At 49.3% G+C, this 17,500-nt stretch overlaps 3 protein-coding genes across 3 annotated transcripts in view; 1 reads left to right on the top strand and 2 right to left on the bottom strand.

Annotated features, from left to right (window-relative positions):
- abi3a (ABI family, member 3a) overlaps positions 1–13,932 on the bottom strand; it is a 21,187-nt gene extending 7,255 nt beyond the window's left edge. Inside the window, exons 1-3 of the mRNA XM_083677537.1 lie at positions 13,580–13,932; positions 9,562–9,732; positions 7,878–8,057 (exon numbers count right to left, since the gene is read on the bottom strand). Of these exons, the coding sequence (XP_083533663.1) occupies positions 7,878–8,057; positions 9,562–9,732; positions 13,580–13,711 (483 nt within the window). The 5' untranslated portion in view covers positions 13,712–13,932. The remainder of the gene's footprint in view (positions 1–7,877; positions 8,058–9,561; positions 9,733–13,579) is intronic.
- Positions 3,630–5,240, top strand: LOC310809226 (cephalotoxin-like protein; the record flags this gene model as incomplete). Its single annotated transcript, XM_083676420.1, has 2 exons — positions 3,630–4,804; positions 5,054–5,240. Exons 1-2 carry the CDS (start codon positions 3,666–3,668, stop codon positions 5,238–5,240), a joined length of 1,326 nt encoding a protein of 441 aa, XP_083532546.1. The 5' UTR covers positions 3,630–3,665.
- A 1,706-nt stretch (positions 13,933–15,638) lies between the features above and the next one.
- LOC310809936 (Ig-like V-type domain-containing protein FAM187A) lies at positions 15,639–17,500 on the bottom strand (the record flags this gene model as incomplete). Its single annotated transcript, XM_083677457.1, has 4 exons — positions 15,639–15,844; positions 16,175–16,955; positions 17,185–17,290; positions 17,370–17,500. Coding segments are annotated over 4 exons (1,224 nt in total), but the record flags the coding sequence as incomplete, so codon positions are not given.

Raw genomic sequence — 17,500 nt, 5'->3', positions numbered from 1 at the left:
GTGGCTGCTCCTAGCCTGTGGCTGCTCCTAGCCTGTGGCTGCTCCTAGTCTGTGGCTGCTCCTAGCCTGTGGCTGCTCCTAGTCTGTGGCTGTTCCTAGCCTGTGGCTGCTCCTAGTCTGTGGCTGTTCCTAGCCTGTGGCTGCTCCTAGTCTGTGGCTGCTCCTAGCCTGTGGCTGCTCCTAGTCTGTGGCTGCTCCTAGTCTGTGGCTGTTCCTAGTCTGTGGCTGCTCCTAGTCTGTGGCTGTTCCTAGCCTGTGGCTGCTCCTAGTCTGTGGCTGCTCCTAGCCTGTGGCTGCTCCTAGTCTGTGGCTGTTCCTAGTCTGTGGTTGTTCCTAGCCTGTGGCTGCTCCTAGTCTGTGGCTGCTCCTAGTCTGTGGCTGTTCCTAGTCTGTGGCTGCTCCTAGTCTGTGGCTGTTCCTAGTCTGTGGCTGCTCCTAGTCTGTGGCTGCTCCTAGCCTGTGGCTGCTCCTAGCCTGTGGTTGTTCCTAGCCTGTGGCTGCTCCTAGCCTGTGGCTGCTCCTAGCCTGTGGCTGCTCCTAGCCTGTGGCTGCTCCTAGTCTGTGGCTGCTCCTAGCCTGTGGCTGCTCCTAGCCTGTGCCTGTTCCTAGCCTGTGGCTGCTCCTAGCCTGTGTAGACTCTTACTGGTGATTAGTGTGATATACAGCACATTCAGAAAGTATACAGACACCTTCACTTTTTACACATTGTTGTGTTATAGACTCAATTTAAAATGGATTAAAAAAAATGCTTTGCCATTAATCCACACACAAGACATAGCGAAAACACGTTTTTAGAAATGTCTGCAAATATATTAAAATTGAAATACAGCAATACCTCATGTACATAGGTATTCAGACCCTTTGCTATGACACAAAATTTGCACAAATGCAAAAATGTCTTCAACAAGTCACTCAACAAGTTGAATTGAATCCATCTCAATGCAAGGATAATAGTTCATGTGATTTATAGTCTCTGGTTCACATAGGAATCAATTACACACTGTTGGATTCGGATTAGGAACACATTTTCTATTTTTGCAGAAATGTCTAAAAACTTGTTTTGGCATTATGAGGTATTGTGTGTCGATTGATGAGGAACATGTTTGATTGAATCCATTTTAGAACAAGGCTGTAACATAACATAACATGTAGAAAAGTGAAGGGGTCTGAATACTTTCAGAATGCTGTATAGTTGTTTCACTTTAGATGAAATGCACTTGTGAAGAAAGAGAGTATGAGGAATAAAGATGTTTATTAGTAAACTTCAGACGGTCCAGGACATGATAAAGGGTTAGGGTTAGGGTTAGGGTTAGACAGGACATGATAAAGGGTTAGGGTTAGGGTTAGACAGGACATGATAAAGGGTTAGGGTTAGACAGGACATGATAAAGGGTTAGGGTTAGGGTTAGGGTTAGACAGGACATGATAAAGGGTTAGGGTTAGACAGGACATGATAAAGGGTTAGGGTTAGGGTTAGGGTTAGACAGGACATGATAAAGGGTTAGGGTTAGACAGGACATGATAAAGGGTTAGGGTTAGGGTTAGGGTTAGACAGGACATGATAAAGGGTTAGGGTTAGGGTTAGACAGGACATGATAAAGGGTTAGGGTTAGACAGGACATGATAAAGGGTTAGGGTTAGGGTTAGACAGGACATGATAAAGGGTTAGGGTTAGGGTTAGGGTTAGACAGGACATGATAAAGGGTTAGGGTTAGGGTTAGACAGGACATGATAAAGGGTTAGGGTTAGGGTTAGGGTTAGACAGGACATGATAAAGGGTTAGGGTTAGGGTTAGGGTTAGACAGGACATGATAAAGGGTTAGGGTTAGACAGGACATGATAAAGGGTTAGGGTTAGGGTTAGACAGGACATGATAAAGGGTTAGGGTTAGACAGGACATGATAAAGGGTTAGGGTTAGACAGGACATGATAAAGGGTTAGGGTTAGGGTTAGACAGGACATGATAAAGGGTTAGGGTTAGACAGGACATGATAAAGGGTTAGGGTTAGGGTTAGACAGGACATGATAAAGGGTTAGGGTTAGGGTTAGGGTTAAGGTTAGACAGGACATGATAAAGGGTTAGGGTTAGACAGGACATGATAAAGGGTTAGGGTTAGGGTTAGACAGGACATGATAAAGGGTTAGGGTTAGGGTTAGACAGGACATGATAAAGGGTTAGGGTTAGGGTTAGGGTTAGACAGGACATGATAAAGGGTTAGGGTTAGACAGGACATGATAAAGGGTTAGGGTTAGACAGGACATGATAAAGGGTTAGGGTTAGACAGGACATGATAAAGGGTTAGGGTTAGACAGGACATGATAAAGGGTTAGGGTTAGGGTTAGGGTTAGACAGGACATGATAAAGGGTTAGGGTTAGGGTTAGGGTTAGACAGGACATGATAAAGCCTCTACACACACGTGGCCACATGACCAACTAACGAGTTATCATTACATTGTATCTGACTCCAAATGATATTTCATGATTAATAATGGTTAATAATGGTTAATAATGATTTGCTCATCCCGGTGTGACAGACAATCGATCATACCAGATCCTAGATTCATTAAGAAATACCCAATATGCCAATATGACCATGCAGGAGTTACAAGAAATGGTGAGGAGTTTCCACTTGGTACGATACCTGATGTCCACGACTCGAGTCCACATCTTTACTCCACACATGAACCTTAGACATGGATGTGAACTCTGTGGTAACCTGGTCATGATGATGTCGTGCTGTTTGAACAGAACCTTTATCTAGCGCACAACATCACATAGAGGAACATAGGAAAAATGAGAACAGAGTATCAACAAATTAACTAAGTTAATAGTTTCAAAGAAACATACCAAATGAACTAACGATTGTTCACGAATGGAATTTCAACTATATTTGTTTAATGCTGTGTCAAAGACACACAGGAGTTTGGTGCGCATTGGTCAAACCCAAAAAATTCAAAGAATACATGTTCTGCTTTCTTCTTAATGAGTATCCCAACAATAGAATATCAGAGCCATCGATGGGAGAGGCCATGTTTCAGGTAGTGCTGTAAATCTTGGGCAGATCCTTTTTTCTCACTTGATAATCATCATCTTCTCTGTCCACCGTTTCCTAGACCTCTGCAGGCTTTTTTGGTACTTTTTAGCAGACTGTAACCTGTGGTAACCTGTAACCTGTGGTAACCTGTGGTAACCTGTGACCTGTGGTAACCTGTGACCTGTGGTAACCTGCGACCTGTGGTTTGCACCTTGCAGTGAAGCCTCCGTAGTTTAGCCTCTGACACATTCACGCCTCCTGGAGACTTCCTGGAGACTTCTTGACTTTCATCTTTGGTCCTCATGTAGACAGACACCAATAGCAGACTCCAAAGGCAAACGCAAATCCTAGAATCAATACTAGACATTGACAGCTCTCTTATACCTGCACAAATGATGTGAGGGAACACACCTGACTAACCAGAAACACCTGTCAAACAGCTGTTGGAGCATCGTGCTAAAACAAGACACATCACTGGTGGAGGACACTGTAGGTGTTCCATCTGAGAGACCATTCTCAACCAAGACCAAACGAGCGCTGTCTTTGTATCAGTAATGTACTAACAGGTCATACTGGAAGGCCCTCTGGAATGTACTAACATGTTGGTGTGTTCTGTGTCGCCCTGCAGCCATGGCGTCCTCAGGCCTGCTGATCCTGCTGCTGTGCGCCTGCTCCATCGGCCCTCTCTCCTCTGCACCTGCAGATCAGCTCAGCTACTTCGACAGAGAGAAAGCAGCCGCATCGGTTGACCTTATAAAAGAGGGAGACGTCGTTCTGAAGAAAATGTTTGTGTCAAAAGACTCTGAATGGACTGGATTTCTGAAGTCACTCCTCAAGGTGTCAAGCCTGGCGCCTGCCTTTGGTGTTTTCACTGGCGCCATCATCAACTGTGTTCTGGCAATGCTGACCCAAGAGGACCCGGTATACGACTTAGTAAAGGCTCAGTTTGAAGAGGTTAACAGCAAGCTTGACTCCATCACATTGCAGATGTATTCTCTGAAAACCGAGGTCCAGTGGGCAAACTACGCCAGCACCTACTCCCAAGACGAGACCAGGATCCAGAACTCCTGGGCCAAGCTCAACGAGTTCTTGAAGAGCAGTCTGGCAGCAAACACCAGCGAAGCCAAGATGAGACTGGCTGAGAGGTTCACCACCTTCTATGAGAACACAGCAACAGAGAGCAGCGTAGCCAGCCTCTACCACTACCTGACAGTCAAAACGCCAGGACTCAGTGTTAACCTGCTGGACATACTGGTTCAAAGAGTCAAAGGAGACGCAAGAGCTGTGAGAACGTACAGCAATCACTTCAGAGCTCTGCTGTGGGAGGGTCTGCAGATGAACCTGATGTACTACACACTGAGGGGCTTCGACACAGACGCCAAGGCCAAAGAATCAATCCTTCAGTTTTACAATGTCACCATCGCTCAGCAGAAGGCTGTGCTCAGATGCATTGACACATACACAGACTACATCCAAACTGATATCAGAGAGATGAGCCAATTACAATCCATAGAAAACAGCAAAGAAGTAGCCGAAAAAATTGAAAAGTTTTTGAACGAAAAGTATTTCTGGTATGACTGGCTAATTGTTGTGTTTAAAACTGAAGATGACGAGTTACATGAGTTCAGAAACTTCAAGAAGATTCGGATGGAGAAGCTCACTGTCGCTTACGCCCACTCACAGGACGGGAATCTAGTGATGAAACTGAATGATAAAAGATTTGAATCTTTAGAATGTTCTCTATCAGTGGTGATGAAGAACCTGCATAAGTATAATTACCTCACTCCCTCAGAGTATAAATTTGCACCGCATTCCAATGATCTTACCGAACCTATGATCGTAGCCGCCCATGTTTCCAAAAAACGTACTGACTATTCTAAATCCCCAAGACCTCTTTTCCCAGCCACTTGTGAGAGTTATTATTATAAAGGACATGTATCCCTCTATGTCAGAAATGATACAAACATTCAACAATTTGACCCATGCTCCGATATGGCCTGTGTGAATGGGACCTGCAGGAGATTGTTAGACACCTTTCAGTCCGAGTGCGTCTGCCCAGAGGGGCTCTATGGGGAGCTGTGTGAGCTGGATATCAGGGAGAATCTGATAGAGAATAGGGCGGGGGTAGGGGTGACCTTGTCTGACCCTGTGCCTGACCTCACCTCTATCAACTACAAACTCAACAAGATTCTCTCCTCTGAGTAAGAGTGCAACAATCCCAACAGTAGTTTGCTTCATCAGTCAGCGACTACAGAAACCACAGAATCTCTCTGATTCTGAGTGATTACAAAGACACCTTTTAAGGTTTGTGTCTTTCAACTGAAACCAATCAAACAGATGTATTGGCAGCAGAGTACTTTATCATAACAGACCGTTTTAATCAACAACCTCAACTCTAACTCTAACCCAACTCTAACTCTAACCCAACTCTAACTCTAACCCAACCCTAACCCAACTCTAACTCTAACCCAACTCTAACTCTAACCCAACTCTAACCCAACTCTAACTCTAACCCAACCCTAACCCAACCCTAACCCAACTCTAATCTTAACCCAACTCTAACCCTAACCCAACCCTAACCCAACTCTAACTCTAACCCAACCCTAACCCAACTCTAACCCGAACCCAACCCTAACCCAACTCTAACTCTAACCCAACCCGAACCCAACCCTAACCCTAACCCTAACCCAACTCTAACTCTAACCCAACCCGAACCCAACCCTAACCCTAACCCGAACCCAACTCTAACCCTAATCCTAATCCTAACTCTAACCCAACTCTAATCTTAACCCAACTCTAACCCAACTCTAACCCAACTCTAACCCTAACATTATGCTAACTCATATAATTTTTTCTTCTTTCACGGTCAGCTAAAACGCAACATAGGTGCAAACAGATGAGCCTCTATCTACGATATAAAGAGTGTGTAGTGTGGTGTGTTATAAAGAGTGTGTAGTGTGTTATAAAGAGTGTGTAGTGTGGTGTGTTATAAGGAGTGTGTAGTGTGGTGTGTATAACACCTTGGTCTAGTGCAGTGAGATCATTACTGACGTCCAACCTGACCCTGTACTACATCCTCTAGAAGACGTAAACCGATGTGATGCTTTGATGCTTCATGCTTCTGTAATGCCAAACCTGATTTACTACCTAATCAAATAAATCCTTACTGCAGAATCTGTGTTGGTTTAAAAACTGTTAAACTCACCATTCCTACATAGCTACAGCAACTGAGTTGGTTTATAACTGTTAAACTCTCCATTCCTACTGAACTACAGTATGTAGTCTGTGAATGAAGCAGGACGTTTATTCCTAAACGGTTTACTGTGACACTCTGGTTGTCTGGGTTTTACAGTGCTGTGTCCCCATTGTGCACAGGGAGAGCTTTCTCTTGGTGTGATCACCTTCTGTGGGGGTCATTAGGCTGCTGTCATCCTCACTCTTATTGATAGAACACGCCTTTACATCAACATCAATTTCACCAATAGTCTAAGACAACATATTTGCACAGCCAAAATTCCCATCAGTCTTGCTTCTTACAGCTTCGTGTTCATTTCTCAAAATATTACTTATATAATATATTTGGTTACAAATGCAACAGGCTATAAACCAAGGTTCCACAACTCTGGTTTCCATATTGATACGGGCCAATTTTCAGTATTAAATTATGCTGCATAACAGACTTCACTCACAAAATATTATCCCCAAATTCATGAGGTTGTATTCCTCCTGCAGTGGGCTCCTAGTTCTCCACCCTGCAGTGGGCTCCTAGTTCTCCACCCTGCAGTGGGCTCCTAGTTCTCCACCCTGCAGTGGGCTCCTAGTTCTCCACCCTGCAGTGGGCTCCTAGTTCTCCACCCTGCAGTGGGCTCCTAGTTCTCCACCCTGCAGCCTATTATGACATGTTTAATGACGTCACCTCAGAACTCATGAAGATGCATCTTTCACCGTTGTTTCATCAAAATAACAATTAGTCTCATTTCAGAACTGTCCATCATAACTGTCCATCTGTATAGACTCATCATTCACCCAAGTTCATCAGACCTGTCCCAGTGGTGTCGGAGAAAAAGCTCAGATCATGTGATCTGGTATTGCCCTCCAGGTCATGTGATCTGGTATTGCCCTCCAGGTCATGTGATCTGGTATTGCCCTCCAGGTCATGTGATCTGGTATTGCCCTCAGGTGTCTGACCTTTGGTCCAAGGTCCAGGAATGGCAAATAAAAGAAAAAAAGACACCATTCTGACTGAAGTACAGCAGCAGAGTTGGTTTATTAAACTCTCCATTCTGACTGAACTACAGTATCTGAGTTGGTTTATTAAACTCTCCATTCCTCCTGAACTACAGTATCTGAGTTGGTTTCTTGGTCAAAGATTGAGACATAAGAGTGTGTTATGAGGGAGGGTGTGGCCAGAACAGAAACAGCCAAAATACTACTACTAATACTACATCTGATTGGTCAGTGCATAGATACTGTATCCACGGAGATGACATGGTTAGAAACGGCCACGCCCCATTGAGGGGACGACACAGTGGAATCATTCTTGATCTCATCGTAAAATAGACTACATCAAATGTTTCGCTGTGATTGCGTTTATGTGTTTCAATAAACATTGGAAGTAAATAAAATATTTTTTTCTGTCATTGTTTCCCGACAACTGCAAAATCATTAAAAGATACTTGGCCTCGAAGATCCATACAACTGAAAACGCTGGCTGGCGAACTGGTAACCATGGAACTGCCCTGAGTTAGCCAGCTAGCATGATGGGGCAGGCGTCAGCTAAATGGCATATATAGAAGTATATATATGAGTCCTTGTGTGTGTGTGTGTGTGTGTGTGTGTCACCTTCATGCCATGGCCCAGGGTGTCCAGGTCAGAGTAGGTGATGGGGCTGCGGGCGTATTTGGGTTTGGGCTCCTTGCCCGTTGCCGGGGGGATGACCTTGTGGCTGCGCGGGACCCTCTTGGCGGAGGTGAAAACGCCGATCTCCCTCCGAGCCACCTTCTCACGGTGCATGTCCACCGTCTGTAACACAGGGTCAGAGGTCAAGGTCAGGGTTGAGTGTTAGGGGTCAGGGGAGAATTATCGGTCAGGGTTAGGGGTCGGGTCAGAGGTCAGGGTTGAGGGTTAGGGGTCAGGTGTCAGGGCTCAGGAGTATTTAGATTCCTAATTCCACAAAGGAAAGGTAGAGAGAGGATTAAGACCAGGATGGCCAGTGGTTGATTTGTGAGGGGAGAGTAGTGGAGATGTTTTAACGGTTACAGGAGGGAGCAAAGGTTGGAGAAAACAGATGACCAGGACATGGAACAGCAGGATATGGTCAACAGAAAAGAGAAGCAGGTAGAAATGTAACCAGTTGTGAACATTCCAAATGGACAGAACAAACAAGCTGAGAGCAGAAGATGGAAACCAGATACACTTATTCCGTAAGAGAAACAGGATAAGGGAGAGAGGGAGTAAAGATTTATTAAAACCCTAATAAACACTGTGATTGGTAGGTGAAGATAAGGTCAACCGTTCAGGCACCAGAATCACAGGACTAAACACAATGAGCTCATCACCAATGTCAGGTAACGTGAGATCTTTAGGAATGGGAGGGGAAACCAGGCCGTGACGAGAATTGAATGTTATTGGTGGATGCAGCTGGGAAGTATGAATGATTTGCATAGGAGGGAGGTAACCTATTTGAAACTATGAAGCGGTTGACTGAAAGAACAACGTGGTCGCCTTTGCAAATGTGAATACTACTTGTTACTTGTGAATAAAAGTCTCTGGATATGTAGTATGATCTAGTATGGAGTGTTTAGTATCTAGTATGTAGTGTTTAGTATCTAGTATGGAGTGTTTAGTATGTAGTGTTTAGTATCTAGTATGGAGTGTTTAGTATGTAGTGTTTAGTATCTAGTATGGAGTGTTTAGTATGGAGTGTTTAGGATGCAGGGTAACTCAGGGAGACTTGCTGGGAGGCAGCAGACAAAGCAGGACATCAGTCAGAGGAGCAGGAATGCTCAGAGAACACTGGGCTCTTTCACTGCTGCTTTCAGCTGCTGCCTGCTCCATGCTCCCACTGGAGCCCCCCTACACCCCCTACCTCACCCCAACACCCCCTACCTCCCCCCTACACCCCCTACCTCCCCCCAACACCAGCTACCTCACCCTACCACCCCCCAACACCACCTACCTCACCCAACCTCCCCCCTACACCCCATACCTCCCCCCAACACCACCTACCTCCCCCCAACACCCCCTACCTCCCCCCTACCTCCCCCCAACACCAGCTACCTCACCCTACCACCCCCCAACACCCCCTACCTCCCCCCAACACCACCTACCTCCCCCTACCTCCCCCCAACACCCCCTACCTCCCCCTACCACCCCCCAACACCCCCTACCTCCCCCCAACACCACCTACCTCCCCCCAACACCCCCTACCTCCCCCCTAACAACCTTGACAACAGTTGTATTTCTTGTTTATTACATGTATGTAATGTATTACCTGTATATGTATTACATGTATGTAATATATTACCAGGCCAATGAGGTTGACGGAGGACTCCATGTGTCGTAGCTGGGAGGTCTGTGCGTCCAGCAGCGTGAGGACGCTGGAGGCCAGGGAGCTGATCTGATATGCCACGCTGGCCAGGGATTGGCTGGTGAAGCTCCTGGTCTCCTCCAGGGCCCTGCTGGACTCCTCACCCGCCTGGAGGGATGAACCAAACAAACAAACAACCTTTTATCCATCAATCAAACCCCCCCCCCACCGCCACCACCCCCCCACCGCCGAGACAACACATAGGCACTGAGAGAGAGAGGGTGGGAGGGAGGGGTAGATAGGTAGGTAGAGAGAGAGAGAGAGAGAGAGAGGGGGGGGGGTAGATAGGTAGGTAGAGAGAGAGAGAAAGAGAGAGGGGGGTAGATAGGTAGGTAGAGAGAGAGAGAAAGAGAGAGGGGGGTAGATAGGTAGGTAGAGAGAGAGAGAAAGAGAGAGGGGGGTAGATAGGTAGGTAGAGAGAGAGAGAAAGAGAGGGGGGGTAGATAGGTAGGTAGAGAGAGAGAGAGAGAGAGAGAGGGAGGGGTAGATAGGTAGAGAGAGAGAGAAAGAGAAAGAGAGAGTGTCATTTCCGTCTCTGGTGTAGAGATGTGGTGTAGGTCTAGATCAGACTTCTCACTTCCTGCTCCACATCCAGACATGAGTCCCCCTTCCTGTTTAACTCTTCCCCCACATCAACACACACACCCAGTGTGTGTATATATATATATACACACACACACACACACACACACAGTGTGTGTGTGTGTGTGTGTGTGTGTGTGTGTGTGTGTGTGTGTGTAGTTGATTGACTTTTTTAGGCTAGTGTAAGTATTGACTGACTTCTTTGAACTAGTGTATATTCTCTCTCTTTCACACACACACACACACACAACAGTGTTTATGAACATATGTAGCATATTCAGGGCCTCTCCTTAACCCATCTAGCCACAGATGAACACACTGACTCCTACACTGAACCACACACTGTCTGCTGTCTCATCTGAAACTGAAGCCAAGTCTGTCACCATGTTATTTAACGTTATTTTGTTATTTAGTTAGACAGGCTAGGCTAGGAGCTAGCTGCTAGGTAGTTAGTCAAAACTCTACCATCTTGAGTAATAGTTTAGTCATATATAGAGATGGCAAAATTTAGGATTATGGCCCTTTCACTTTGTAGCCAAATAACTCCCTTCAGGCTAAAAGCTAAAAACGTTAGCATTAGCATTAGCCTCGGATTCAGAGTAAAAGCGATGTTATTAGCTGTATAGCTGAACGGGGGGGAACACAGCTAGCACCTGAACATTCACTGTACTGGAATAGCTTAGCCCAACCATAGCCCAACCGTAGCCCAACCATAGCCCAACCGTAGCCCAACCTTAGCCCAACCTCAGCCCAACCTCAGCCCAACCTCAGTGACTTCATCAGACAGGGAGCGAGGTAGGTCCCCAACCGTCCGTTAGGAAAATAAAACAAACAACTAATTCCAAAAGAGACTTTCACAAATGACAGCAGGGTCTTTCTTCTTTCTACTTCTAACCCTAACCCAAATGACAGCAGGGTCTTTCCGCTAAAGTTGTAGTTGAGGGTTGTAGTTGTTTTAGAGGGTAGCAGAGGGATGATGAGGCCAGGTGGTCAGGGCCGTGGGGACAGAGGGATGATGAGGCCAGGGCCGTGGGGACAGAGGGATGATGAGGCCAGGGCCGTGGGGACAGAGGGATGATGAGGCCCGGTGGTCAGGGCCGTGGGGACAGAAGGGATGATGAGGCCAGGTGGTCAGGGCCGTGGGGACAGAGGGATGATGAGGCCAGGGCCGTGGGGACAGAAGGGATGATGAGGCCAGGTGGTCAGGGCCGTGGGGACAGAGGGGATGATGAGGCCAGGGCCGTGGGGACAGAGGGATGATGAGGCCCGGTGGTCAGGGCCGTGGGGACAGAGGGATGATGAGGCCAGGGCCGTGGGGACAGAGGGATGATGAGGCCTGGTGGTCAGGGCCGTGGGGACAGAGGGGATGATGAGGCCAGGTGGTCAGGGCCGTGGGGACAGAGGGATGATGAGGCCAGGGCCGTGGGGACAGAGGGATGATGAGGCCCGGTGGTCAGGGCCGTGGGGACAGAGGGGATGATGAGGCCAGGGCCGTGGGGACAGAGGGATGATGAGGCCAGGGCCGTGGGGACAGAGGGATGATGAGGCCAGGTGGTCAGGGCCGTGGGGACAGAGGGATGATGAGGCCAGGGCCGTGGGGACAGAGGGGATGATGAGGCCAGGGCCGTGGGGACAGAGGGATGATGAGGCCCGGTGGTCAGGGCCGTGGGGACAGAGGGGATGATGAGGCCAGGGCCGTGGGGACAGAGGGATGATGAGGCCGGTGGTCAGGGCCGTGGGGACAGAGGGATGATGAGGCCGGTGGTCAGGGCTGTGGGGACAGAGGGATGATGAGGCCGGTGGTCAGGGCTGTGGGGACAGAGGGATGATGAGGCCGGTGGTCAGGGCTGTGGGGACAGAGGGATGATGAGGCCGGTGGTCAGGGCTGTGGGGACAGAGGGATGATGAGGCCGGTGGTCAGGGCCGTGGGGACAGAGCTGGTTTTGAATGAATGCAGTGTTATTATTTTAACTATAGTAAACTGTCCAGGTTTGTTAGTATGAGTGTAACATTAAATAGTGTCTTAACAGCGAATATAATGACACTATGGCACTAACACTATATACTACAGCCCACTCACCATCAACTACAGCCCACTCACCATCAACTACAGCCCACTCACCATCAACTACAGCCCACTCACCATCAACTACAGCTCACTCACCATCAACTACAGCCCACTCACCATCAACTACAGCTCACTCACCATCAACTACAGCTCACTCACCATCAACTACAGCTCACTCACCATCAACTACAGCCCACTCACCATCAACTACAGCCCACTCACCATCAACTACAGCCCACTCACCATCAACTACAGCCCACTCACCATCAACTACAGCCCACTCACCATCAACTACAGCCCACTCACCATCAACTACAGCTCACTCACCATCAACTACAGGGCAGCGCCAGTCATTATGACAAACAATGTGAAAGCAACACACACCAGAAAACAACGACAATCTGAACATGCTAGGTAGCTGATGACGCGCACATGTGGCCATGCACCAAGACTCTGAACTGTCATATGGATCAGTGGCACCAACCACCTCTCTCTAGGTTTCTCTACCAACCACCTGTAGGTTTCTCTACCAACCACCTGTAGGTTTCTCTACCAACCACCTGTAGGCTCTAGGTTTCTCTACCAACCACCTGTAGGCTCTAGGTTTCTCTACCAACCACCTGTAGGTTTCTCTACCAACCACCTGTAGGTTTCTCTACCAACCACCTGTAGGTTTCTCTACCAACCACCTGTAGGCTCTAGGTTTCTCTACCAACCACCTGTAGGCTCTAGGTTTCTCTACCAACCACCTGTAGGTTTCTCTACCAACCACCTGTAGGTTTCTCTACTTTCTCTCGTTAGTGGACATATACACTCACCGGCCACTTTATTAGGTACACCTGTTCAACTGCTCGGTAACGCAAATATCTAATCAGCCAATCACATGGCAGCAACTCAACTTTGAACGTGGCATGGTTGTTGGTGCCAGACGGGCTGGTCTGAGTATCTCAGAAACTGCTGATCTACTGGGATTTTCACACACAACCATCTGTAGGGTTTACAGAGAACGGTCCGAAAAAGAGAAAATATCCAGTGAGCGGCAGTTCTCTGGGTGAAAATACCTTGTTGATGCCAGAGGTCAGAGGAGAATGGCCAGACTGGTTTGAGATGATAGAAAGGCAACAGTAACTCAAATAACCACTCGTTACAACCAAGGTATGCAGAAGACCATCTCTGAACGCACAACACGTCGAACCTTGAAGCAGATGGGCTACAAAAGGGGGTCCAACCCAGTACTAGCACGGTGTACCTAATAAAGTGGCCGGTGAGTGTAGTTTCTGATAAAACGTGATAAATGTGTCTGACCTGCAGGTAGTTGTTCTCGCAGTAGTCGGCCACCTTCAGCAGGTTGTTGTAGTTGTCCAGCAGGGCCTGTCTGGCCGCCGGGCCGTCCTGGAGGACTTTAGTTACTTCATCACTACAGTGGTTGTCCTTCATGATGTCGCTTCAGCCCTCCTCTTCTCTTCAGGACCGGGACACGTCGAGGGAGGCACGGAGGACCGGAGGACTGGAGACACGGAGAGTCTCTTCTGAGAGGCGGACACACACAGGCGGTACTGGGCAGAAGCGGTACCAGAAGTACGGCTGTCGGCTATTTTCACCTCGCGTTACCAAAAGGAGAAGTGGGTTTTAGCCGACGACGTGCAGTAGGAAGGGGAGCCGTGTGACAGAGAGCTGTGTGGCTCACTTGTCTTTCCTGTTTCTGCAGACTTGACATTTGCGGTTTGCTGCAGCGACGATCAGAGATCTGACTCCCCGGGGTGTTTCACCACCACCCCTCCTGCTGCACACACCGGCCGACATCCTCATCACCTCAATATGTTGTCTTTTTACCAAGAAATAAACTCTGAAATAACGGGTCATTTTCCTAGTGATATGCTACTTTAATGAAATAAAATACAGACAACAAAAGGTTTATGTCTGAAATGCCTTGAGTGTGAAATGCGAGTTTCCCGACCTGGACGTGTTTGAATGGGAATGGATGTCAGGCTGCTGTGTCTCATTCAGACAGAGTTACTTTTCTAGGATGTCTTTCTCAGGTCAGAGACAGAAGCTTCAGGCTGCTGTGTCTCATTCAGACACAGTTACTTTTCTAGGATGACTTTCTCAGGTCAGAGACAGAAGCTTCAGGCTGCTGTGTCTCATTCAGACAGAGTTACTTTTCTAGGATGACTTTCTCAGGTCAGAGACAGAAGCTTCAGGCTGCTGTGTCTCATTCAGACAGAGTTACTTTTCTAGGATGACTTTCTCAGGTCAGAGGACAGAAGCTTCAGGCTGCTGTGTCTCATTCAGACACAGTTACTTTTCTAGGATGTCTTTCTCAGGTCAGAGGACAGAAGCTTCAGGCTGCTGGAGCTGCAGCTGCCCACAGGATGGGAAGCATTAGCGCCCCCTGCAGACAGACAGGCGGCAGTACATGCTGCTGTGTCTAATATAATAATCATTAATATCTGCCATTCAGCTGACGGTTTTATCCAAAGCGACTTACATTGCAGTGAGTGCATACATGTCAGTATAGATGGTCCCAGCAGGAATCAAACCCACAACCTAAGCGTTGTTAGCACCACGCTCTACCAGCTGAGACACAGAGGACCACCATCTGAGTCAACCAGACTAGCAGTTTCCTTGGTAATGATTTGACATTTTGACATTTCTGTCATTTAGCAGACGCTTTTATTCAAAGTGACTTACAATAAGTACATTTGTCTAAAGTAAGTGAGTCATCTGTACATCAGTCATCCTGCCAACAGATCGGTGCTGCCCCCTGCAGCTAGAAGAAGGAAGTATTTTTTGTCGTTGAGTGAAATAATAATTGTTCACTTCGACACAGATACAATATAAACCATTTCTGTCAAGCCACTTATGGAAAGTTATTTGACACAAACTAAACAATAATAGAAAACAATTAAATGAGACCAACTATTTACATTTAATAAACTGCACAACAAAGGGCTTAAGGTAAGGCTTTAGGTCTGAGGGGGGGGGGGGGGTCAGTAAGGCTTTAGGTCTGAGGGTGGGGGGGGGGGTCTGTAAGGCTTTAGGTCTGAGGGTGGGGGGGGGGGGTCTGTAAGGCTTTAGGTCTGAGGGTGGGGGGGGGGGTCTGTAAGGCTTTGGGTGGGGGGGGGGGGTCTGTAAGGCTTTAGGTCTGAGGGTGGGGAGGGGGTCTATAAGGCTTTAGGCCTGAGGGTGGGGGGGGTCTATAGGGCTTTAGGTCAGAGGGTGGGGGGGGGTCTATAGGGCTTTAGGTCTGAGGGTGGGGGGGTCTATAGGGCTTTAGGTCTGAGGGTGGGGGGGGGGGTCTGTAAGGCTTTAGGTCTGAGGGTGGGGGGGGTCTATAGGGCTTTAGGTCTGAGGGTGGGGGGGTCTATAGGGCTTTAGGTCTGAGGATGAGGAGGACCAGCAGCACCAGGAGGAAGAGGCCTGTCAGGCCGGTGTAGCAGAGCAGGATGGTTCTGAGGGCGTGGCGGGACTCTGGGTCAGACAGCCTCCTCCGCCGCCGGCCCAGAACCACATACACGCCCAGCCTGACCTCCGCTGCCAGCCTCCCCTGGAGCCAGCAGTAGTAGGAGCCTGAGGGTCAAAGGTCAAAGTTAAGCATCGCGAGGCTACATATCGAGAAGCAGAACATTCCAGATGGTTGGAAGAAACATCTCCTCACAGTGAGTCCAGACAACAACAGGATGATGTGTTATTGTTTGTTTTTTCTGCCATTTTGTACATGAGACAGAAGCTCTCAGCTGGAGGGTTAGATACACACACACACACACTCACACGCACGCACACACACACACTCACTCACACTCACACTCACACGCACGCACGCACGCACACACACACACACACACACACACACGCGCACACACACACACAGAGAAGCCCTCAGCCAGGTGGAGCAGCTACCTGTGTCTTCCAGGCGTGCAGGTCGGAGGTGCAGGTGGCCGCCTGTGTCTATGAGCAGGTGGGAGGAGAGGTTGCGTCCCTCCATGTGGAGGGAGCGATAGAGAGGCTGCCCCCCCCGGTCCCACCCCACCGCCTGCTGGCCGCTGGCCCCCGGGCAGGACAGGATGAGGGGGGTGTCCGCTGGGTGGTTGTGGTAGTAGACCGGGACCCCCCCTGGGACCCCCCCCTGGCTGTACCCCAGGAAGTCCAGTAAGGCGAGGCGCCCAGGTGGGGGGGGGGGCCGGGGGGGGCAAGGGACCTGGCAGCTCCGCACAGCCAGCTGAGCCCCCCTCAGGCCGGGGTGGCCCCCCCCCGCCGCCAGGCCGAACCCCCGGGGGACGGAGGCAGAGCCGCAGGAGGCGGCGTTGGGGGGGGCGCGGCGGTAGCGGACGTGGAGGAAGCGGCTGGTCACGTAGCAGAGGCCCACGCGCGTCTGCTCCCCACCCACGCCACAGCGGTCACACGGCGACCACGGCCGGTAGCTGGTGAACACCTGGTAGAGAGCCGATGACATCACAGGAGCAGTGAGGCGTTGGCGTTGCCAGGGGAACAGCACACGGTGGGCCTCCTGGATGTCGAGGTCATAGCCGTAGAAGAAGTCGGCGGAGGCGGAGCCGCAGAGGTAGTGACCCGCATCGCCCGGCTGCGCCCGGAAGATCAGCAGGCTGAACACACGGATGGAGAAGCGGCCGCGCAGGTCAGAACCACGGCCCACCCGGGACGAGTCCACCACAGAGGTCCCCTGGTCAGGGGTCAGGGTCAGGGGTCAGGGTTAGGGTCAGGGGTCAGGGTTAGGATTGGGGGTCAGGGGTCAGGAGTCAGGGTTAGGGTCAGGAGTCAGGGTCAGGGGAGGTAGAGCTGTATCTGTAGCTGATGAACTGATACCACATGATTGATACTCATTCATCTGATTCATTTTACATTTACATTAACACACACACACACACACACACACACACACCTGTCCCTACCTGGTGGTCGGTCAGGGCTCTGGTGTCCGTGCCCCTCAGCTGTGTGTAGTACCAGACCACGGTGTGTGTGTGCGGGGGTTTACAGAGGCACGGCAGCTCGATGGTGCTGTCACAAATCAAATCAAACTTTATTTATCAAAAACACAGAACACAGCCGTCGACGGTGGTGGAGGCCGGCACAGTACCTGTCGGCCAGGAAGGCTGCGTTGTCAAACACCAGGAAGGCTGGACAGGGCGTGGAGAGGAAGATGTCCTCCCTGTCCTCTGGTGCCTGGTAGGCTGACAGCAGGGACAGGGACAGGAGCAGGAGCAGGGA

The sequence above is a fragment of the Argentina silus genome (genome assembly GCF_951799395.1).
Source record: "Argentina silus genome assembly, chromosome: 9".
NCBI lineage: Eukaryota > Metazoa > Chordata > Actinopteri > Argentiniformes > Argentinidae > Argentina > Argentina silus.
This window is presented reverse-complemented; position numbering and strand designations above follow the sequence as displayed.